The 25,674-nt window shown below is 45.0% G+C and overlaps 1 protein-coding gene across 2 annotated transcripts in view; it reads right to left on the reverse strand.

The window, feature by feature from the left end:
* Positions 1–25,674, reverse strand: part of Wwp2 (WW domain containing E3 ubiquitin protein ligase 2) — a 149,072-nt gene that overhangs the window by 18,325 nt on the left and 105,073 nt on the right. For both annotated transcript variants that reach the window (XM_008833710.3, XM_029563775.1), the window contains 2 exons: positions 9,820–9,909; positions 2,655–2,829 (listed from right to left, as the gene is read on the reverse strand). In XM_008833710.3, coding sequence (XP_008831932.1) covers positions 2,655–2,829; positions 9,820–9,909 — 265 coding nt within the window. The remainder of the gene's footprint in view (positions 1–2,654; positions 2,830–9,819; positions 9,910–25,674) is intronic.

The raw sequence follows: 25,674 nt of genomic DNA on the forward strand, positions 1-25,674 counted from the left end.
CTGGGAGCCAAGACCACCCATGAGAATGGCTGGTGAGGTCTTCAGAGCCCCAAGCTCTAGAGGAAAAATTTCTGAAATGCAGGGAATGACCAGATTTTGCCCAGTTTTGAGATCTATCAGAACTGGATGCCAGTCATGTTGAGGGGTGGGCAGCCTAGCCGAAAGAATGCACAGTGCAGTACTGGGCAAGAGCCGGTGGCCCCAGGCGGTGGGATGGGCTTAATAGCTGACCTCAGGCAGTAGGCTGCAAACAGCACTTTCTGCTCATCCCTCTGACCTCCCTTTCTGCTGAGCAGTCAGCCTCTTCAACACAGGAAGGGACAAGTTTGCCAAGGGCACTGCTACTGTGGTTTATGGTGGGTGACGGAGCTCCTGCTTTGGGAAGGATACCTAGTTAAATACAATGAAACTTTGCTTAGCATCTGATTAAGATGGTATCTAATTTGAAAATAATTTTAAAAATTAACTTCCAAATAGATAAAAGTTATATGTAGTCATTAAAAATCCAGTTCAGGAGCTGGAGAGATGGCTCGGTAGTTAAGAGCACTGGTGCTCTTACAGAGGATTTGGGTTCAGTTCCTAGCACCCACATAATGGCTTGCAACCTTATGTAACTCCAGTTCCAGGGGATCCAACACCCTCTTCTGGCCTCAGTGGGCATTTATATACATGCAGGCAATACACTTAATACACATAAAATAAAAATAATAAATAAATTTCTTTTAAATCCAGTTCAAGGTCTGGAGATATAGCTAAGTTGGTAGACTGCTTGCCGACCATACACCAAGCCCTGGATTTAATCCTCAGTACCACATAAACTGGGGATGATGGCACACACTGCTAATCCTAGCACTTAGAAGGTGGATGCAGGCCAGCCTGAACTACATGAGATCTTGTTTCAAAAGGGGCTGGAAAAATGGCTCAGTTGTTAAGAGTACTGACTGCTCTTCCAGAGGACACGGGTTGGTTCCCAGCACCCACATGGCAGCTAAGAACAGTCCCTAATTCCAGTTCCAGAGGATCTGATGCCCTCTTCTGGCCTCCGAGGGCACTGTACGACATACATGCACTTACATACATGCATACAAAACACTTATACACATAATTTATTTTTTGTCTTTTTGAGACAGGGTCTCCCTGTAGTCCCAGATGGTCTGGAACTCAATATGTAGACCAGGATGGCCTCTAATTACAGAGGTCCACCTGCCTCTGCCTCCCAAGTGCTGGGATTAAAGGTGTGCGCCACCATGCCTGGCCTAAAAAATTTTTTTTAATCTAGCTCAAAACACTTCCAGCTTATAATACACCAAGTCCTGTGCTGATGCTACCAGAGACCCAACTTTCATGCTTAAGATGACCCAAGAAACTGTAATTGGAGGGCTAACTTGGAGCTCTGCCTCTCCCTGCCAAAGAACCTGGGTAGCTGGGCTCCTCTCAGCTCCTGCTCCAAGTAGGATGGAGACTCCCAGTACTCCCAGATGTCATTAGATAGCTGTCTGGAGCACCTTGAACTCTAAGCTGTAAAGTTCTGTAGGTAACGACCATGGATGGCATGAGCTGGCAGTGATGCGATGGCAGTAACATCTGACCACTCAGGTGGGAATGAGTGGCCCAGACCAGGAGAGAAGGCATGCTCGACAGAGTTCAACCTGGAGGCTCCTCTGACAGTGACAACTCAGATGGCAGGGGCCAGAAGAAAGTCAAGCATTACACAGGACACTGAGCAAGACCAAAGCTCAGCAAACCATAAGGAGCAGGGAGTAATAAATGTTTCAGACTACATAGGCCCCATCTGCCATGAAAGCAGCTACAGTCCATACAGCTTCTGGGCTTATGTTCCAATAACACTTTATTTGCAAAAAACCAAGGACTGGGAGATGGCTCACTAGATAAAGTGCTTGCCCAGCAAGGGTAAGGACTGCAGTATGCACCACCAGCATCCCTTTAAGTGCTGGGTGGGGATGGTGGCCTGACTAATTCTAGCAGAGAGAGGGGATCCTAGAGCAAACTGACTTGCTATATTCATGTCTATGAGTTCTGGGTTCAATTGAGAGACCCTGCCTCAAAGCATAAGGTGGAGATTGACTGAGAAGACTTGCCTCCTTGGGCCTACACACACACACACACACACACACACACACGCACAGTGCCCAAGCACCTGCACACTAACATATGCACACACACACATATACACGTTAATAATAATGAATTTCAAAACCAGGTGGTGCTGGTTTAGCCCCTGGGCTGTTGTTTGCCAACCCCTGATCTGGAAAAATTTTAAAGGTCCCTCATCCTTGACCACCTGTCAGACAGAAAAGGACCAAGAGAAGGGTGGGGTAGCTACTGTGATCTGGAAAGGTGAAGATGGGTAAAGTCAAAGCTGGCCTTCAGGTTTCAACTCGGGGGAAAGGGACTTGAATGGAGAAGGCTTGCAAAGAAGGCTGGTCTTTGGCAGAAACATGAGGAATCCAGCTTCAGACTTGTTGAGACACTGACCACAGGGGTGGGACTTGAGGAATTTCACTGTGGTGAGTTAAGTCTCCACAGTCACAGTATTGATATTTATGGCTACTGTTTCTCCCCCTCATCAAATGGCCTATACACAATGCTACTGTGCAAAGAGCTGCCCCCTCTGGCAGGCCCCTGCCTCTCACCTGGTAGAGGAATCTTTGGCTGAAGTGCTGCATGGCCCCCTGGAGCTGATTCCGCTGTGATTGCCATTGCTCATAGTTGCGCACATACTCGGCTGTCGGGCGCTGCCAGGTGGTGGTCCGGGTGTTGTGATCCACATAGTAAAATCTCCCCCGGGGGTCTGTGCGCTTTTCCCACCTGAAAACATGGAAGCTCACTGAGTATAGTGACCATCCCTATCCTCCCCCTCCTCCTAAATTCTAGAAAAGTCTCAGGATGTCTTAAAAAGAACATTCACACAAGGGCAAAGTGTAGAATGGGAGCTTGGATGTCTTGAGAGACACAGGAAGACAGGTCAGGATCACTGGGTAGACAGGGCAGGCAGGCCAGGGTCACTGGGGAGACATGGCAGGCAGGCCAGGGTCACTGGGGAGACATGGCAGGCAAGTCAGGGTCAATGGGGAGACACAGGCGGGTAAGGCCAGGGTCACTGAGGCTTCTGGGGCTTAGGTAACTACAGTAAGCAACCTGGGCTACAGCAACCAACCCCTCCAGTTAGCTCCTGATTTCCGGCACAGGATCCATGTTCTGGGGAAGCTGATTCTCTGCCCAACCCCAGAATTGAATAACCGACTGGGGCATGTGGTCTAGGCTAGACCGATCAAGGTGAAAATTGGGACTTCTGCTGGGAAATTTTTGGGGGAGAGGGTCTTTCATCCTTTCTGAATATGAGTGAGAAAGCACGGACCTAGGAGTCACTTGCTCAGCTACAAAATGAAGCTGGCCTAGTAGACGGCAGAGCAGAAAACCAGAAGAAAAGCTGAGACACGAGATTAAGTTTCACTGGAAATCCAACTATCTAGAACTTCCTATTACATGAGCCTTCCTTCATTATGATACTCATTTTTGTGGTTTCTTTCTCTAAAAGGGCAGATGGCCTCTCAGTGGCATTAATCTCCTAGTCATAGCGCTCCTTTACCCGTTCTCTGAAGAGGATGACTGTATGTCGATAACACACTGCACTCCAGTGTTATCCTGAGCTGTCTTCCCCGTTTCCTCTAGGACCTCTGATGCATGAGTCTGGGCAGGGGGGTGAGGGGGGTCCCATGCATCCTGATCCACACCTTATTTCTCAGCTTCCTCTCACTTGGTGGAATAAGTCATACAGTAATTTCTGAGTAAAGGGCTCCAAAGTCAGTTTCTTGAAACCCAGCATGTCCAGGGAGGCCTTTATTTAGTCCTTCACACTGGACTATTAAAACAACTAAAAGATGATTTAAAGACCAATTTCAAGACAGGAAGCCATTTCCATCAACGTTGTGATGGCCCCACTTTACAGATGATGTGGCATTCCTGACTCCCACTCCTTTCTGTGTACCCTATTTTCTCCCTCTGGAAGCTTCCAACATCCTTTCTTGGCACTCTGAGATTCCATTAGATGTGGCTTGGGCGGTCTTCATTTTCCAGGCTGAGCACTGGCTGTGGGCCCTGTAAGTCTGGATACTACGCACTTCCATTTTGAAAACTTTCTTCGTTAAAAAATTTCTTTATAATATATGTGCGTTGTGTTTACGCACGCCATAGCACACATGTGGAGGTCAGGAGACAACTTTCAGGAGTCTGTTCCCTCCTTCCACTATGTGGGTCCTAGGCATTGAACTAAGGTCATTAGGCTTGGCAGGAAGCACCTTTACCTACTGAGCCATCTTGCCAGACCCCTGTTTGGTAATGCTCTATTTTATTGATCAGTTCCTATCCTCTGCCTCTCCACTCTTTCTGCTTTTTCCTCCTCTTCAAATTGGATCCCCTAAACTGATCTTCTAACTCCCATCTCCAAACACATCTTTCAACCTTCTACTAAGGATTTTTTTGCTATTGTTGTTTTTAAATTTTAGTTTTATTTTGAGTGCATGAGTGTTTTGCATCACCTGGATGCAGTGCCCACAGACGCCAGAAGAGGGCATCGGATCCCTTGGAATTGGAGTCATGGTCAGTTCTTAGCTGCCATGAGGGTGCTGGGAACTGAACTCCAGTCCTCTCACAAGAGCAGCCAGTGCTCTTAACTGCTGAGCCATCTCTATAGTCCCCTGAATTTTTCAAACTTCCAAATAGCATAATCCCCCATTTATTTTCTATTAAATCTTATGCATATTCATAATCTTTAAAAGCAGAGCAGTGGGTAGAGGCTTGGTCAGCCTGTTCACTGTCTTTGGCTCCAATGAGCATCTCACCAAACCCAAGGGCCTCACTGGGCACATGTGGCTTTACCCAAAACTTTTACTCCAGAGAAACCGCACCATTCCCTACTTTCATGCTTCATATTCCCACATGCACGCCGGCACCTCCACTGGTGCCATCTTCCTGTTCCTGTGTAATCCGGTCCTTCCTGCAAGTGTTTGAGCCACTTCCTGTGAGGCTCCCCTGACCCTGACAATCTACGGTGATCCCTCTAGTTCTGGTCTGAGCACTGCTTAAGAATGACTGAAGAGTGCATGATGCACCCTTGACTATCAGGTCCAATACTTTGTGCTCTGGGATAAAATGACTGGGCTGCATCCATGCTGTCACAAATTTGCTCTAAGGGTGCGGGCCATGATAAAGTAAATCCTTTGACCCAATCTTGCTCCTTGGTGACTAGGTATGCTAATGGCTTCATCTGAAGTTTCAAAGTTGCTATCATTGTAGCTTACACTCCCCTGGACTGAGACTTGTCTCCTTAACTGCATTCAATGATTAAATGTGTTCAGTGGCTCTTTCTGGACTCTCTACTACTACACAGGGAAACAAAAGCCAGAGGCTTAAAGCTCTTCACTTAAAATTCAGAAATAACAAAAAACTATGTTGGGTACAAAGACAATGCATCTACCAGAACATTAGAATTATCGGGGGTGGGGGGCTGGGGACATAGCCCTGTTGGCAGAGTGCTTGCCTGGCATGTATGAGGCCCTAGTTTCACCTCCAGTGCTGCATAAACCAGACAAGTGGTGACACCTGTAATCCCAGCACATGGGAGGTTTAGAAGAAGGAAGATCAGGAGTTCAAGGTCAACCTTGGTTACATATTAAGTTTGAGATCAGCCTGAGTGTGCTGGATAGCTTTAGTGTCAACTTGACGTACCTGGGTTGAGGGAGCCTCAATTGGGGAATTTCCTCTATTGGGCTGGCCTGTAGCCATGTCTGAGGGGCATCTTCTTGATGAGTGATGTGGGAGGGCCCAGCCCACTGTGGGTGGTGCCACCCCTGGACAGGTGGGCCTGTGTTGCATAAGAAAGCAGGCTGAGGAGGGGCCGGGGAGCAAGCCAGTAAGCAGCGTTCCTCCATGGCCTGTGCTCCAGGTCCTGCCTCCAGGTTCCTGCCCTGAGTTCCTACCTTGGGCTCCCTGATGAACCTGGGAGATGTAAGCTGAATAAACCCTTTCCTCCCCAAGTTGGTAGCGGTCAGAGTATTTTGTCACAGCAATGAAGAGACAAACTAGGACACTAAGTTATAAGAGATTCTGTCTGAAAACATAATCAACAGTAAAAACCTATCCCGGAAAGAAGCCTGATCTTAACACCTAGAGGACAATGAACCCCCAGCCAACCTTAGAGCCCCATCTTTGCTTCAACTCCACCCAAAGGCTCATAAGATTGAGGTCTATACACCCTGTAGACCAGAGCGTTCAGAGAGAGCAACAGTGCACTTACTAAATTCAAGTGTGTAACACGTACGTTAACGTTCATGATTCATCTATGACACAACTAGAGAAATCTAAATGTTGACTAAGGGTTTGATGATATGGAAGAAACACTGCTAATGACATCAGAGTTTTACTTTAATAAGGACATATTTTTAAAAATATTTTATTATTTTATTTTATGTGTATGAGTGTATTGCCTGCATGTATGCACTCATGTTGTGCAATGTCCATAGAGGTCAGAAGAGGGCACTGGATCCCCTGGAACTGGAGTTACAGATAGTTTTAGGTGCCACGTGACTGCTAGGATTTGAACCCAGGCCCTCGGCAAGAGCAGCCTTAACCACTGAGCCATTTCTCTAGCCCCAAGCACATATTTTAGAAGTATGCACTGAAATATGGATAAATGATATGATTACACCAGAGCAGGTGAGGAGGGAGGATAAGGGCTATAGATCACAAACCAGGATTTTTTTCCTATAGCCAGTCTGTGAAGCTTTGGGAACCATACAGTCTCCTGCAGTGGCTTGATCCTGCCACTGATGCATGAAAGCAGCCATGAAAATCAAACTCAGCACTTGGAAGGCTAAGGCAGGAGAATCACCACAGGCTCAAGCACAGCGTAGAGTCCTTAAGTGAGATATAGTGTGCTCCAGAACAGCCTAGGCTATATAGTGAGAGGCTAGCTCAAAAAAAAAAAAAAAGAAAGAAAAGAAAAAAAAAATCAAGCAAGCAAACAGCAACAACAACAGAAAAAAACTCTCATAACATCAGTGTAGCTCAGTGATTGAGCACCAGCCACCATGTTACAAGGCCCTGGGTTGACTCCCCAGCACTGGAAGAAAAAAAAAGAAGAGGAGGGGAAGGAAAGTCAAAAGAAAAGAGGTAAGAAAAGCCAGTGTGGCTGCGTTCTAGTAAGATTTTATTTACAAAAATAGGCAGCAAGCCAGGCTTTCTCCATGACCATGACAATGTGCCAACCCCTGGTAGAGACAAAACGAAACCAGCCAGGAGTTGACCCTTACTGAGAACTGACTATGTGGGGTCAATTAAACAAGTCTCTCTGCTTCACACATACCAGAAATATGCCATCATTTCCACAATAAAATGTGGAAACTGGGGGCTGGAGAGATGGCTTAGCAGTTAGGACCACTGACTGTTCTTGCAGAAGACCTGGGTTCGAATCCCAGCACCCACATGGCAGCTAACAACTGTTTGTAACTCCAGTTCCAGGGGATCCGACAGCCTCATCTGACCTCCGCGGGCATTGCACAACACGGGTGCACTTACCTACATACAGGCAGTACACACATACACATAAAATAAAAATAATAAATAAAATTTTTTTTAAATGTGGAAACTGAAAAACAAGTAAGAAGTCCACATTTAACCCTAGTGGTCTTCATGTGACTGCAAGACCAAGCGGGAAACAGAGCTAAGGATGGCAAATGACTCCACTCCCAGGTGAGCGGGCAAGGAAGACAAGGAAAAGCCCAGCATCCTCCCAGAAACAGCCCATCTGTGGAAATCTGTAGAGCCAGGTGAGGTGGGGTTCACTTGGCAGCTAACCCTAACAACACAGGGCTATCCTGAGGGCGCCCAGCTCTCCTTTCTGTCTGCTGACTCACAGACGAGTTGGGGGTGATGTTTGGGTTTACTCAGGAGCCCTTGGGGCAGTGCTGCTGAGGGGCGAGTCTTTCCTGAGCTGAGCAAAGAAAGACATTCCCTTTTGCAAGCTCTCAAGACCAGGAGATGGTGGAAGGAACTTTCTGTCCCTGGCAGACAGGGAATCAAGCCCTTTTCTACTTGAACTTGGAATCTTCCCCTACTTGGAAGTCTCTCTTGGCCTTTGCCTTGAAGAGTGGTGCTTTCACCAAGCCCTGCTGAATGGGGAGTGCTCTGACTTCAGCAGCAGGGGGCAATGCAGCCATCCTCTTTCTTTCCTTCCTTCCTTCCTTCCTTCCTTCCTTCCTTCCTTCCTCCCTCCCTCCCTCCCTCCCTCTTTCTTTCTGTTTTGTACATGTGTATGTGTGATGTATGTGTATATACATGTTCATGTGTGAGCAGTAGCATGTGCAGGTGTATGCAGAGGGCAGAGATCAATATTGGGTGTTTTCCTCTATTACTCTTCATTTTATTTATTTATTTTTGCTTTTTTGAGACAGGGTCTCCCTGTAGCCCCAGCTAGCCTGGCATTTGCTTTGTAGACCAGGCTGGCCTCAAACTTACAGAGATCCACCTGCCTCCGCCTCCTGTGTGCTGGGGTTAAAGGTGTGTGCCACCTCACCTAGCTCTCTACATTATTTTTTGAGGCTGGGTCTCACTGAACCTGGAGCTCACCAATTCAGGTAGACTGCTGGCTCGCAAGCCCTAGGAATCCTCTGGTCTCTGTCTCCTAGTGCTGGGACTACAGGGGAACACTGCTGTACCTGGCTTTTTATGGCGGTGCTTGGGATTCGAACTCAGGTCTTCATACTTGCACAGCAAGTACTTTACAAAGGAGTCATCTTCTCAGTTCTCTTTTTCTTTTTTAATATTTTATTTAATTTTATGGGCATGAGTGTTTCGCCTTTATGTAAGTGTACCACCTGTGTATAATGCCCATAGAGGCCAGAAGGGGGCATTGGATCCCCTGTAACTAGAGTTACAGATGGTTGCTAGCCACCATGTGGGTGCTGGGAAGCAAACCCAGGTCCTCTGCAAGAGCCACCAGTCCTCCGGTTTGTTTGTTTTTTTGTCTTTTTGAGACAGGGTCCCCCTGCAGCCCCAGTTGTCCTGGAACTCACTATGCAGACCAGGCAGGCCTTGAACTCACAGAGATCCACCTGCCTCTGCCTCCCAAGTGCTGGGACTACAGGCGTGCACTACCACACCTGGCGCAGCCAAGTGCTCTTAACTGCTGAGCCATCACTTGCCAGCCCCTCAGCCCTCTTTCTTAATTGGCCTCCCTACATCATTTTTCACTCCCAGGATTCTCTAAAAATTCTAGAATATCCTAAGAACAAAAGCTGAATTCAGGTACTGGCTAGGAAAAGCAATCAAATGACCCAGGGGAAATGTCTACTGCCTCTGAAAGAAGTGACTGGATCCCCAGCCCTAATCCCCAAGGATGTCTCCATATGATGTATGGAGATGACGAAGGCTACCAAGACCCCAAGGCCCAGGAGACTACCCCAGACCTCTTGTCCAGGACTTAAGGGCCCTGTCTGCTCTGAATATCACATAGTAACAACTGGCCACCAGTCATGGCCATATGAGGAAAAAGGATAGAATGTAGACAGGGATAACTGGAAGGAAGGGCAAAGAAAGAGAGAAAAGACAAAAATCAGACAGGGAGGGTGGAGACGCCCGTGGGTGATGTGGAGATGCCCGTGGGTGACGTGGAGATGCCCGTGGGTGACAGGGAGAGTGGAGATGCCCGTGGGTGACGTGGAGATGCCCGTGGGTGACGTGGAGATGCCCGTGGGTGACAGCAAGCAGTGCAAAGCCCACAGGACTTGTGGGCTAACTTACCCTGGAGGAAGAGGCCGCTCCCAGGTGGTGGTCTTGGTATTGTGGTCAACATAATAGACACGTCCATTGGGGAGCTCTCGCTGTTCCCATCTGGAAAATAAAGCCAAAGGAAGCATGGCAGACAACTGTCAGGCACAGTCCCAGTTAGAATGGAAGTCTGTCACTACTGATGCACTCATTTAAAGGAAAAACCAAACACATTGTTCAAGGTCAACCCAGTATTACACCAGCTCGGTGCTGCTGCTGGAGATAGCATCCAGGATACAACAGTAGTGTCCCTTTATGGGATCAGTGTATACTAGAACACAGCCTAGACTACTGTAAACTCCCCTAAGCATCCAGGAGTCTACTTTCCAGAGATTTTTCTTTTTAAGTTTTTTAAAAAAGATTTTATTTTTATTTTTAAATACATGTATGTGTGTCTGTGTGGGGGTACGTGCACGTGAGTGCAGGTGACCACAGAAGCCAGAGGAATGAAAGTCCCTGGAGTTACAGGCAGTTGTGAACCACCAACATGGGTGCCAGGAACTGAACTCTGGTCCTCTGCAAGAGCAGCAAGTGCTCTCTACCGCTGAGCCATCTCTCCAACCCCTTCATGGATTTTTTCATGAACATTTTTCAAATCAGTGCTTTTTGGCTATTTCAGGGTCAAAGATCCCTTTAAGAATATGATGAAAACTGAGGGTCCTAACCTTCCAAAATGTACTTACAATTGGCATGTAATTTCTGGGTTTCAAGGACCTCTCCAAATGTTTATTTATAGACCCCGCCTGCCTTTTTAAGCTACCACAATCCATTAAAGTCGAAACTTCTATCCCTGGCCCTCCCTGCTCTCCTGCACTGTGCATATTCATGGTGGCATTTATGTTTTAAATGTATGATTCATTAGCAGAGGGTCTTTCATAAAAGCTTCAGATGGATCCAGGGACATGGCAAACTGTTATCTGTCAACTGAGTTTCAGTCTGTAAGTTCATGTGAGACTGGGATGCTGATGGTGGCTCCTCTGTGCTAATGAAAGGAAGAGGGGCAGCGGGGGACTCAGAATCTACAAGCGAGCAGTACAGATACACCACAGTCCCACTCAGGCATGGTCTGGCAAAGAGCCGGCTTCACCAGAATATAGTAACCTATACATAAGGACACACAAGCTTGATACAGTGCTTACTATTTTATAAGGATGTAAATGGTTCCACAAGCCATTATGGTTTTCTTCGGGTGGGGGAGGAGGAGGAAAGGGGGAGGACCTGGGCTCACTATGTAGCCCTGGCTGGCCTGGAACTCTAAACCAGGCTGGCCTAAACTCAGAGATCCACATGCCTCTGAACCCCAAGTGTTGGGATTAAAGGCATGAAACACCACACCTGAGTGAGCAACTATGTTTTACACTGACTTCATTTACTTCTACTTTGGGGAACTGCCAGGAAGAACCTGGCCTTTTCTGGGGTGCTATTGAAATGCTTGTGTTTTGTTTGTTTGTTTGTTTGTTTTGTCTTTTTGAGACAGGGTCTCTCTGTAGCTCCAGCTGTCCTGGAACTCACTATGTAGACCAGGCTGGCCTCGAACTCACAGAGATCTGCCTGCCCCTGCCTCCCAAGTGCTGGGATTAAAGGCGTACACCACCACGCCCAGCTGAAATGCTTGTTTTTAATTTTATTATTATTGTAGGAATGTGTATGATGTGTGTGCAGACATGCGTGTGCCATGGTGCTCATGTGGAGGTCAGAGGACAACTTTGTGGAGTTGGTTCTCTCCTTCAGCCCTTTTACAAGGGTTCTGGGGATCAAACTCGGGCCATTAAGCTGGTACGACAAGCATTTAATTTGCTGAGTCACCTTACCAGCCCTGAAATACTTGTTTTGAAAATGTAAATCTGTTCTAATGTGACAGTACATGAGAGAATGAGGTGAGCAAGATGTGAAGGTTGTGCTTCGTGTTTTTATCTGTGAGAAACACTGTGAACACAGAAACCCCCAGTTAAACCTGCTCATATGGAAATACTCAAAACCCACAGGAATCCACCAGCTGCCTCAGTTTACCTCAAGTTAGCTACCAACCACACTGCCCACATCTGAAGCCACATTCCCCATCTCATCAGATGACCCTGCATGGCCCACTTCACAAAGCCTACAAGCCTCGACCAGGCCAACACCTGCTTCCCCAGCATATGACATCATCGTCTAACATGTAAAACTTTGCTGCTCTTATTATGTTCTTAGTTTTTTGCTTTTGTGGGGTGTAGTGTGTTTGTGTGTGTGTGTGTTTCTTCAGTCACTGACAGGTTTTCTGAGGGTTATATCTCCAATCCATCTTTTCCCATAAGCTTTTGCTGCATGGTTTTGCATAGCATGGTGATTTTTAGGACTGCTTAGGGTATAGCAGCATTGGCTATATATGGAAATAAACATCCTAACTTCTATTATTAGGCCCAGTGTTCCTACACTGACAGACATTTGCTGTACTTAACACCATTTTTCATTTAAATAGTGATGTCTGATCAGGATATTGTACTGGTTAGTCCCTAGAAACAAGCTCAGAAACAGAAATATGTGAGGCTTGGGGATTTGTACTGTTTTTGAGACAAGGCCTCACTATGGAACCCAGGCTGACCTACTCACTTTACAGTGAAGGTTGCCCTCAAACTTGTGACATTCCTGCCTCATCCTTCCAGGTTCTTGTTGGGATTATGGATGAATGTCACCATGGCCCAGATCATGAGGTTTTTAAGGCAAAGAAGTGGCACCTTTGCCCACTGAGAATCTGCAAGTGGCTATGGACTAATGTTTTATGTTGTGCAACTCTGGCCATCATCCTTTAACATGGGAATGCCATCACCAACAAGGAAACTGGGGTCAGAGAGGCCCATTATGTTTTATATGGGACTCATAGTCAGCTCTGCCCGCTAATGCTATGAGTCTTACCACATTTTAAAATTTTATTTTATGTGTATTGCCTGCATGTGTTTAAGTGTACCCATGTTATACAGAGTTTCACCACATCTTGATAAAAGGAAGAAGGGGTGCAGATTAAAGTTTAGAAGGGCCTTGCTATGCTGGAAAGAAGGTGCCTTCCCAGTCCAAACCTCCAAGTGAACAGGTTTCCCTTAGCATTGTCATTGAGGGAGGGGGCCCTACAGAGTCATCATGACTGGGTAAACACTGGGGAGCTCAAAGCCAGCCTGGTCCAAACAGTGAGTTCAAGGTCAGCCTGGACTGCATAGCAAGACCCTGTCACATACAAACATAAGACTAAGGTAAGACTAACGGAAATTAAAGCAGGTTCATTTCTAGACTCCATCTTTTTTTAATGTGTATGAGTGTTTTGCCTGCATGTATGTAAATGTACTACATGGGTGTAATGCCCATGGAGGCCAGAAGAGTGTGTTGAATTCCCTGGAACTGGAGTTACAGACAGCTGTTAGCAGCCACGTAGGTGCTGGGAATCAAACCTGGGTTCAATCTGGAAGAGCAGCCGGTACTCTTTTTTTCATAATTTTTTAAAATAATATTTTTAAAATATTTTATTTATTATTTTTATTTTATGTGTATGAGTGTATTGCCTGCATGTAGGTTAGTGCACCCATGTCATGCAATGCCCTCAAGAACAACCAGTATTCTTAATTGCTGAGCCATCTTTCCAGCCCCAATAAAATATTTTTTAAAAGAAAGCAGGAGTGTGATTAGGATACAAAGGTCAGTCTTTTGGGCTTGGTTAAAGCCCCTGATACTCTGAAGACTTTATTTTGTTTCAGCTTTTTGAGACAGGGTCTCCCTGTAGCCCCAGCTGGCCTGGAACTCCCTGTGTAGACCAGGCTGTGCACCCATGTCATGCAATGCCCGCAGAGGACAGAAGAGGCCATCAGATCCCCTGGAACTGGAGTTACAGACAGTTGTTGGCTGCCATGTGGGTCCTGGGATTCGAACCCAGGTCTTTTTCAAGAACAACCCGTGTTCTTAACTGCTGAGCCATCTCTCCAGCTCAGCAGCCAGTACTCTTAACCACTGAGCCAGCTCTCCAGCCCCTCTGGACTCCATGTTAATCCTGCTCAGATAGGATCTACAAGAAGAGTTGGATACTACCATGATGAGGGCCAGCTCTGGGGAGCAATGATGTCTGGTGGTGCCAGCCCCCCCCCAAAAAAAGGGTCAAATACTGGGTTAAGACCAGAGTTCTGGCATTATAAGGAAAATACTACATAAATACAATAGCTTATTTGAACAAAGAACTGTTCACAAATCGAATGGCACCAGAACCAGAAAAGGTTCAGAAAGCTGGCCCTGCAGTGTGAGCAGGGAGCTTCAATATACCAACATGGAAGCAGGTATAGACCTTGGCAGCCACAGCCTGGCTTCTGCCTTATTTGGTATAGTCTGCCTCCAATGGCTAAACCCCCAAATACCTATTACAAAAAAAATACTCTTGGGGCTGGAGAGTTCATTAAGCAGTTAAGAACACGTGGCTGCTCTTGCAGAGGACTTGAGTTGGTTCCCAGCATCCACATGGTGGATCACAACCATTCATAACTCCAGTTCCAGGGGATATGATGCCCTCTTCTGGCCTCCACAGGCATTATGTGCACATAGTGCATTTACATACATGCAGGCAAAACATACACATTAAAAATAAATAAGCTTTTAAAAATACTCTTAAGCCAGGCATGGTAGCACATGCCTTTAATCCCAGCACTAATGAGGCAGAGGCAGGTGGATCTCTGAGATCAAGGCCAGTCTGGTCTACATAGTGAGGTCCAGGCCAGTTGGGGCTACAGGGAGACCCTGTCTCAAAAAAACTACCACCAACAAAATCTTTGCCTTCTAGAAGTCCTTCTTACAAAAGACAGAAGAGGAATAAGAATTGTCATCTCCAAGGCTGGTGTCCCCTGTAGGGACCTGAAAAGGACTCTGAGTAAAGAAGTCAGGCTGACACACGTGGCTGCAGGAGTCTCTTCTCTTCCCTGTCTCACAATACTGTCTGCTGGTGGGGAGTAGCAAATTCAATGCCCTCAACATTTATTTATTTAGCATGTGTATGTACATGGGTGTGCATGCACGTGTATGCTAATACTTGTGGAGGCCAGAGGTTGATGCTGAGTTGTCTTCCTCAGTTGCTCTCTAGCTTTCATATTGAGGGAGAGTGTCTCATTTGAACTCACAGCTTGATGATTCAGGTAACCTAGCTAGTCAGCTTGTTCCAGGGATTCCTTGTCTCCACCTCCCAAGGGCTAGGATTGCAGGCAAGTCACCATGCTTGGTCAGCATTACATGGGCACCCATGTAATGTGATCTGAACTCTGGTCTTCAAGCTTATACAGCAAGCACTTTACCCAGGGTGCCATCTCTCCAGCTGCCATACCCTCTTTATCTTTCTAATTTGGAAATAAAAAAGCCTTTAGATCAGTCCCTGCCTAATTGGTAGAGGGTCTACCCAGGATTCCTGAAGCCCTGGGTTCAATCCTCAGTATTGAATAAACCTATCATAGTGGTACATGATTGCAATCCCAGCACTCAGGAAGTAGAGGAAGGAGGATCAGGAGTTGAAGATCATCCTCAAAGAGTTGGAGGCTAGTCTGGGTTACATGAGGTACTGTCTCAAAAACCAACCAACCAACCAACCAACCAACCAACCAACCCCAGTAACTACTTCTTGATAAATCTGCTCCCAGTACAAGTATCTGAGAACTCAGCACTCTCTAGAAGTTATCTATGGTCTCTGCAGGAGTTTTTAGCCAGATGTGGTGGTTCATGCCTATAATCTCAGAGCTAAGGAGCTAGAGGCAGGAGGATCAGGAACTCAAGGTCCCTCAGCTATATATAGCAAATTTAAGGACAGCCTGGGCTACATAAAACACTCTCAAAAACAAACAAACAAACAACAACAAAAATAACATTGTCTCAAAAAACAAAAATCAAGGGGTTAGAGAAAAATCAAGGGGGTTCAGTGATTAAGAGTACTGGCTGTTTTCGTAGAGGACCCAGGTTCGATTCCCAGTACCCACGTGGCAGCTAACTGCAGTTCCAGGGGATCTGATACCCTCTTCTGGGTTCCATGGGCATTGCACACATGGGTGCACTTAGATATTTGCAGGCAAGATACTCATACACATAAAATAAAAAGAAATAAATTTAAAAAAAAATCAAGGTCTGTGGAAATTTGTCAGAGAAAGGCTGCTTGCCTAGCACATGCAAGGTCCTGGGTTCTATTCTTATCATTGCAAAAACATAAAAACAGAGGCTGGAGAGATGGTTCAGCAATTAAGAGCACTGGCTCCTCTTGTAGAGGACTGGGTTCAATTTCCAGCATCTACATGGCGGATAACAAGCATCCGTAACTCCAGTTCCAGGGGATCCAATGTTCTTTCTCATCCTCCCAGGCACTGCATGACATGGGTGCACTCACACACATGCAGGCAATACACTCATACACAAAAAATAAAAATAATACTTTTTTAAAAACAACAAAAATGGGTTAAATCCTAGTAACGGTGGTCATTCATTTTGCAAAACTGCCCACAATATCTGGATGGGGTGTCCCCCACTCCATTTTGTTTGCTTTGAGACAGTATCTTGCTATGCAACCCAGGCTGGCCTTAACTCACCACCCTCCAAGTGCTGGGATTATAGGCATATGCCACCAAACCCAGCTTAGGATAACCCCTTTTATTTTATTATTTTATTTTATTTTATTATTTTACTTTTTTTGGTCTTTTTGAGACAGGGTCTCTCTGTATCCCTGGCTGGCTTAGAACTCACTGTGTAGATCAGGCTGGCCTGGAACTCACAGAGATCCACCTGCCTCTGCCTCCCAAGTGCTAGGGGCTAAAGGCATGTTCCACTGTGCCAGGCAATAAGATAACCCCATTTAAAAGATAATATATCTGTTGCAGCAATTGGAGATTTAAAAAATTTAAAAGCCTGAACATAATTCTTTTAGTCTCAAAATTCTTTCTGTATAACTCACCTGATATGCAGCCTCTACCTTTAAATAAATTTCATTTGAGAAATGGTTTCATTATGCCTTGCCTAGTAATTTAATTTGAAGATGGATGAATACTTCAAATTCTATGCAACGGATGCCATTAGTTGGTGCAGTAGTATTAAACTGCCGGAAACAAAACTGATGTTAAGTCAATTCCCTTCCTTCTGCTTCACAATCCCAGTGGTTCTTTCAAGCACACAGGTCTAGATAAGACCTGCCCTTCCCAGCTTTGATTGAAGCTGATCCTAAGAATGAAAGTCGCTCTTTCAAGGACTGCTATTGTCTGGCACAGCTCCACGTCCTTATGAGCCCTCTCAACTGACTTAGCTAGGAGAAACAGTTACCAGAGGAACAAGACTTTTCTATCACTGCCTTTTCCTATCTACATTTTCCCTTTTAAAACGGACTCCTGCTCAGATGAAATGTTCGTGTGGGTCTTTCCTGACTCCTGACCTGGTCTGCCTCCCTTACCTGCATGGCTATTCATGAGCCAGGCAAACCTCTTCCCTCTTTCATGAGCACAGCGGGTTATCTCTGTCACCAGCCACACAAGCTTCCTGTTTCTGCTGACCCACATAGATCTTGGTTTGGTCTCCCCATGCCAAGAAAATGGTACTGGTGTGGACTTTTTGTCAGCACATCTTTGTCAGAGGTTAAGTTTCTGTCTCTTATAAGCATCTTCCTCACACTGAGATTAAAAGGTTTTTTAGTTCAGCTGCTGTGGGTCCTACTCAGTGTTGTATCCTGGTCTTGGGGATTCTATCTGCTCCCACTGAATAGCTTTATTTGATGCTCTCAGAAATGGTGTTCAAAGCACCAGTTTGTTTCAGGTTTCTACTGCACACATTGCTCCTTGGCCTCCAGTGAGTAACACCGAGCTGGACTGGGGACTACACCGACCGAGTCTTTGTGTTTGAAAGTACTCAAGAAATAGTCTCCAATATTAGTCTTAGATCATTTTTCTTTTATCTAAATTAGCTTTTGCTCCTTTATTCTCTTGTCTCTTCACAATCACTACACTGAAAAGGTTACAGGCAACACATAACAAATAAATAGCAAACCCTCAATGCCATTATTAGGGTGCGGTCAATCATCTCTCCACTATGTTATCTCTCCACTATGTTACTTTTAAGAGCACCGTCATTCAGGTGCGGTGCACCTGGAAACCCAGCACTTGGGAGGTGAAGACAGGAGGAGTAGGACTTTAAGATAGCCTGGGTTACTAGAAACCTAGTCTCAAAAACAAAAACAAAAACAAAAAAGCTGGGTGTGGTGGCATACACCTTTAATCCCAGCACAGAGGCAGGAAGATGTCAGATGTCAGATGGAGGCCAGCCAGGTCTACATAGTTTCAGACCAGGTGGGGCTACTACTTGACTACTTTCTTTTTTTTTATTTGTTATTTTATGTGTATGAGTGTTATGCCTGCATGTAAGTAAGTGTACACCCATGTTGTGCAATGCCCGCAGAGGACAGAAGAGGCTGTCAGATCCCCTGGAACTGGAGTTACGGACAGTTGTTAGCTGCCATGTGGGTGATGGGATTCGAACCCAGGTCTTCTGCAAGAACAGTCAATGTGTGTGATAGAAACCTGAAATAAACTTTAAACACCATTTCTGAGAGCATCAAATAAAGCTATTCAGCGGGAGCAGATAGAATCCCCAAGACCAGGATACAACACCGAGTAGGACCCACAGTAGCTGAACTGAAAAACCTTTTAATCTCAGTGTGAGGAAGATGAGACAGACCCTGTCTCAAAAAAAAAAAATCAAACCAAAATTAAAAAGGTGGTGCTAGGGATATAGCTCAGCTGGTAGACTACCAGGCAAGAAGCCTCCTCCCTGGGTTTGATTCTCAGCATCTTGCAGAAATTTTCCGAAAAAATAAATCCTCCATCACAAATCATGAGGAAATGAATTCTCCGTTAGCTATTGTAACAATGTATGTTCAACCATCCTGATCAACACATTTCTCAGTCAGATGCCCAGTGTTTGGACAGAATCCAACTGAAAGCTGAATAAAGCTAAGAATGTGTTAATGATGGGTAAGGAGCTCAGGATGGCATCAGAGCTCTTCTTACATGACTTTTACAAAATTGCATGTTTCGATGTTCAAAAAGCCAATCTTAGTCAGGGTGTTATCTGCAGTCATGAATTTGCTCATTTTTTTTGATACCCTAGGCACAGGGCATTAATAGAGCTCACTGTCAAACAAAATATACTTTCTCCATTAGAAAAGTCACTGGGAGGGTAATGCGGTGGAGGATACTAAGAGGAGTTGGGGGAGGTAATGAAGGACAGAGATGGTCAAAATATATTGTATAAATATATGAAATTTTCCAAAGATTAAATAGAAAATACTTTGAAACAAACAAAAAGTCACGCGGTGACATGGTGGTGTGCATCTACAACTCCAGCACTCGGGGTGAAGGCAGGAGGGTCCTGAGTTCAAAGCCATCATTAGCAACATAGTGAGACTTGGTTTTAAAAAATAAAACCAAGGGGGCCGGCGAGATGGCTCAGCGGTTAAGAACACTGGTTGTTCTTGCAGAAGACCCGGGTTCGAATCCCAGCACCCACAGGGCAGCTAACAACTGTCTGTAACTTCAGTTCAGGGTACCCAAAAGCCTCTTCTGTCCTCTGTGGGCACTGCATGACATGGGTGCACTTACCTACATGCAGGCAATACACACATACACATAAAATAAAAATAATAAAATAAAATAAAAATAAGAAATAAATAAATAAAACCAAAACAAACAACATGGCTGGGGATGTGCCTCAGTTGGTAGAGTGCTTGCCTAGCATGCCTGCAGCCCTAGCTCACTCCCCAGTACCAGGTGTGGTGGTGATTGCCTACAATCCCAGTACTTGGGAGGTAGGGGCCGGAGAATCAGAAATTTAAGGTCATGCTCAGGTACATAATGAATTCAAGGCCAGCCCAAGATACATGAAAACTTGTCTCCCTTTTTTTTTTTTTTTTTTTTTTTGGTCTTTTTGAGGCAGGGTCTCCCTGTAGCCCCAGCTGGCCTGAAACTCACTATGTAGACCAGGCTGGCCTCAAACTCACAGAGATGCCCCTGCCTCTGCCTCCCAAGTGCTGGATTTAAAGGTGTGGGGGACAAAGCATGATGGTAGAACTCTTAGGCACCCTAAAGGCAGGATGTCTTACTGGCACTGCACTGAAACTGAACTTTGGAAAAATACACTGGAAATGTTCATGTTTTCCCCTAAAGTTGTCTGCATAGAAGTTCAACTCCCCACAAATAAAAAAAAGAAAACAAACAACAACAAAAAAAAACCTACATGAAATTCATGCCTTTGCTGGGCTTGGTGGGGCACAACAGAATAGGGAGGCTGAGGCAGGAGGCCCACAAACTCAAGGTAGCTTGGGCTACATAGCAAGATCCTATATCAAGAGACAGAAGGAGGGAGAGGCAGGAGGAAACCAGACGGAGCCCCTACTTTCTCATTTAAGCTCTGCATTGACCCCTTTTCCCAAAGCTGTGACTACTTCCACATGAACAGGAAGTCCTTCCTCTGTAGGGATGTTTTCAGTTGGTTGTGAGTCAGAAGTGTATCAGCAAGGCAACCTACCTCCTGCGCACTGTTTTCATGCCTTCAGTGAGTCTTTTCTAAGTTTGGATGAAACTGTTTTCAACTTACTCCTTCCCCCAGGACCTTCCTTGAATTACAGAACTAGCATTCTACCCTAGGCACACTCAGCTCCTTTTAGTAACTACCAACAACCAGTACTCAAGCCCTCTAAGCCCAGGATGTTGGATACCAGCTACTGAGTTTCCTGAATTAAATCTGGTCTTCTCTTCCTCTTTCTTCAGCCCTCCATTTTCCTTGCCTTGGGAAAGTCCCTGAAGCTCATCAATGGGGGCTGGGAACACTTAATTACATGCTTTTACAAAGTTAAGACAAATCCTGGAGACGGTCTCAAAACAATTTTTTTAACCTTCCCCCCTCCCCAAATATATGGCAATGTAGGCAGAAAGTCTGGAAAACAGTGGGTGAGAGCAAAAATGGGTACTTTTCCCCTCAAAGGCAATTTGGCAACTTGGTCAGAAACCCTTTCTATATAAATCCCCTGTAAGTTGGCCAATCTTCTTTTAGAATATAACCTAAGGAAATGGGGCTAGAGAGATGGCTCAGCAGTTAAGAACACTGACTGTTCTTGTAGAAGACCTGGGTTCGAATCCCAGCACCTACATGGCAGCTAACAATGTCCGTAACTCCAGTTCCAGGGGATCCGACAGCCTCTTCTGTCCTCCAAGGGCATTGCAGGACACAGGTGCACTTACTGACATGCAGGCAACACAAGCATACACACAAAAATAATAACTAAAATATAAAAAAATAAAAAAAAAAGAACACAACCTAAGGAAATAATTACGTGTCAGAGACCTAGCTGTAAGAACATCTATCGTGGCACGTTACAGCAGTGGCAGAAACACCACAAACAACCTAAGTAGCCCCAAATGAAAGACTTCCATCTTAATAAATGATGATTTCTATAATGGGGTTATTCATTCATTGGAAAGAACACAGAGATGAACTTTAACGTGTTCAGATGTTCACAACATATGGGGATAGAAAAGCAAGTTAATCAATATTTAGGGGACGTTGAGATGGCTCAGTGAGTAAGGGTGCCTGCCGCTGAGCATGCATGCAGGGCACACACACAATACAAACGTAATAAAAAAATGTTAACTCTATGTACTGACTGTAACTAAATCTAAAACACCACTATGTTAACATATTACTAAGAAAGAAAAAGACACTGTCAATTAAACAGCGGCATGCCAATGTTTATAAAATCCACGTTGATTTTAAAGAAGCTAAAATGTGAAATAACATGCATATCAAAAAACAAAAGGTTACACGTGTGTAAAAATTCTACAACTTCAGAACAAGGACTTCCAAGGAGACACAAAAGGAAGGAAGTAGAAGCAGAAAGATCAGGAGTTCAAGGTCACTGTCACTCTCAGCTACATAGCAAGTTTGAGACCAGTCTGAACCACATGACGCTGTCTTGAAAAATAATTAATCAAATAAACATAAAAAGACATGAAAAAGCAAATGAAAATTTTGACTATTTAAAACTTTAAACTCCTGTATAATAAAAGGCACTTGGTGGGGAAGAGTGCTTGCTGTGGGAGCACGAGGACCTGAGTTCAGATCCTAGCACACCACATCAAAGCTGGGTGCACAGAAATGTAATATATATTTTTTCATTTTGGAAGGGACCAGCAAGATGGTTCAAATGGGTAAACATGCTTGCCACCAAGCCTGACAAACTGAGTTTTATCCCTAGGACCCACATGGTAGAGAGTAACTCCCACAAATTAAGCTCTGACCTCCACACGGGCACCATTGCATGTACGCACGCACACACACACAATAAATAAATAAAAATGTTAGAACAATTTGGGGCTAGAGAGATGGCTCAGCAGTTAAGAACACCGGTTGTTCCTGCAGAAGACCCAGGTTCAAATCCCAACACCCACATGGTGGCTAACAACTGTCGGTCACTCCAGTCCCAAGGGATCCGACAGCCTCTTCTGACCTCCGTGGGCACTGCACAACACAGGTGCACTTACCTACATGCAGGCAATACACACACACACATAAAATAAAAATAATAAATAAATTTTTTTAAAGTTAAAAAAAATGTAAGAACTGTTTACAAAAAGAAGCTACAGGCTGGAGAGATGCTCAACAGTTAAGAGCACATACTGTTCTTAAAGAGGACTCAAGTTTGGTTCCCAGGACTCACGTCAATCTGTCAAGCTGCTCACCTGTAACTCTAGCTCCAGGGGGATTAGATGCCTCTGGTCTCCTTGGGTACCTGTACTCCTGTGCATATACACACACAGAGACATACACATATACACATTATAACCATCCGTGTAGGAGTAGGGTAGGAAGGGGTGTCATATATAGAGACAAGAGGATCACTAGGATTTGCTAAGCAGCCAGGCTAGCAGAAAAACAGTAAGCTCAGGTTTTGGTGAGAGACTCCGTCTCAAGGTAACACAGCGGAGAGTTAGGAGCAGAGCATCTGGCATCCTCCTCTGGCCTCTGCAATATGTGCACAAACACAATTTTTAAAAAGGGCACTATAGCCGGGCGTGGTGGTGCACGCCTTTAATCCCAGCACGCGGGAGGCAGAGGCAGGTGGATCTTTGTTCCAGGACAGCTGGGGCTACAAGGAGACCCTGCCTCAAAAAAAAAAAGACAAACAAAAAATAAATAAATAAATAATAAAAAGGGCACTATGGGGGCTGGAGAGATGGCTCAGTGGTTAAGAGCACTGACTGCTCTTGCAGAGGACCTGGGTTCAGTTCCCAGCACCCACATAGCAACTACGAACCATTCTTAACTCCAGTTTCAGGGGAATCTTCTGACCTCTGCGGCACTGCACAACACAGGTGCACTTACATACATGCAGGCAACACACTCATACACATAAAATAAAAATAATAAAGTATTTTTTTTAAAGGGCACTATAAACAAAGTAAAAAGACAAGCTATAGCCTGGGAGAAAATATTGGCAATACATGTAATTTCACATAAACAAGCAAATATTAAGAATCCTATGTCTGCCATGGTGGTGCAGGCCTTTAATCCCAGCACTTGGGAGGCAGAAGCAGGCGATGTCTATGAGTGAGGCCAGCCTGGTCTACATAGTGAGTTCCAGGACAGAGCTACAGGGAGACCCTGTCTCAAAGGAGACAAAAAAAAAAAAAAAAAAAAAAAAAAAAAAAAAAAAAAAAAAGAATCCTCATCACACCTGCAATCCCAGCTCTCAGGAGATGGAGGGAGGAGGATCAGGACCATACTCCTAGGCCATGTAGCAAGTTCGAGGTCAGCCTGAACTACATGAGATCTTGTCACAAACAAATGAATCCTGCAGACTACGTAGAAAAAAACAAATAGCCAAATAGAAAAAGGGACCAAAACTACAAGGAAATTTATTTTAAAGAAGAAAACAAAATATTAAAAAGAGGTTCAATGGTAATCAAAGAAATTCAAATGAACATACACACACACACACACACACACACACACACACAGGTACTATTCTAACTCCTAAATTGCCCCCGTCCCCCAAAAAAAGATGAGACAACACCGAGCTTCAGCAGAATGCTTATGCACCCACAGAAGCGGACTGAGAAGCTGACTGGAGAAAGCAATCTGAGAGTTTTTAACCTACCCATGTGGACTAACTGAGATGCAAGAAGACCCTTTTTTCTTTTTTGGTCTTTTTGAGACAGGGTCTCCCTGTAGCCCCAGCTGGCCTGGAACTCGCTATACAGACCAAGCTGGCCTTGAACTCACAGAGATCTGCCTGCCTCTCCTCTCAAATGCTGAGATTAAAGGTGAGCGCCACCACACTCGGCATAGGAAGACACTTTTTGGTATTGTTCTTTATCTGTTTTTATGACAGTCTCACTTCATTGTTCAGATTGCCCTGGAACTCACTATGTAGACCAGTCTAGCCTCAAACTTATAACAATCCTCTTGGACCTGCCTTCTGAGTGCTGGGGTTATAAGTGTGCACCTACCATGCCCAGCTAAACAATATTTATTGGCTATTACTTGGAATTTCCCCTCATTTTTTAGAAAGTGCTGGCAATGAGGCCCAGGGCCTGTGCATGTTAGGCAAGAGTTTTACCGTACTGCATTACAACCCCGGCCAGTCCCAGGATACTTCATAAAGGAATAAACAAGTACGCAAGAAAGCAGGCATAAGAAGACCTCACTGCTGCACTGTTTGCAAGCAGAGAAATAAGCACAGACAAGCTTCTGCTTGTTCATGCAACAGAAAACTGCATGGCAGTCTAAGTGGGCATAACAAGCTCCATGCATCCCTGCACAAACAGACTGAGCTCAGAGAAGTGTTCATAAGACTTTCAAATATACTGGTAAGGCTTTACATACATCAAGAGCTTTGGGGGGAAAAATTACATTTATTTATTCATGGCGGGGAATGACGTGGCACTTGTGCAATAGTCAAAGGACAACTTTTGAGAGTCTGTTCTCTCCTTCCACTATGCGGACCCTGGGGCTTGAACCCAGGATATAGGGCTTGGCAGTAAGTGCCTTTACCCACTGAGCCATCTTGTGAGCCCTGTATCAAGGAGTTTAAAAAAGAATGGAGAGGGCATCTAGAAAGTGCAGCACCATGAGAAACTGGCTGGTGATCACAGGAATTTCTTTTATTACTCACCAATGTTTTATTTTATTTTATTTATTTATTTACGGGGTGTATGTGTGTGCGTGCTCGTGGAGGTCAGAGGACAACTTGAAGGAGTCAGTGCTCTCCTTCCACCTGTGGGTTCTAGGGATCAAACTCAGGTACTCGGGCTTGGTAGCAAGCACCTTTACCAGTTAAACTAGCCCATAGTCGCCACTTTCATCTGCATGCTTATAGTATCTTGCAAAAGCAGAAGCTCACACTGTGAGACTACTAAAGTCTTCAGTGTTTGTATTTATGGCCTCAGGCAAATTATTTAAGGTCTCCTCACTTTCAAGATAAAAATCAAGGTGGATATCTCACACTGTTGTGAGGACCAGACAACATGATCTCCAACACAGTACAAAGGTTTCTAACACACAGTAGCTACTATTAATAGTCAGAAAAAATATATATAAGATGTATAAAAATACCAATGGTTAAGTCTAGGAGGATCTTTGATATTCTTGTCCTGTTTCTTTTCTTTTTTTTTTTTTTTAAATCAATGGGCTTGTCTATTTTTGTTTTGTTGTTGGTTTTTTTGGGGGGGTTTTAGCTTTTTGTGACTGGGTCTCCCACTCTGTAGTCCAGCCTGGCCTAGAACTCTCTATGCAGCCCAGGCTGACCTCAAACTC

Source organism: Nannospalax galili, unplaced genomic scaffold (assembly GCF_000622305.1).
Source record: "Nannospalax galili isolate Female #2095 unplaced genomic scaffold, S.galili_v1.0 scaffold410, whole genome shotgun sequence".
NCBI classification, from domain to species: domain Eukaryota; kingdom Metazoa; phylum Chordata; class Mammalia; order Rodentia; family Spalacidae; genus Nannospalax; species Nannospalax galili.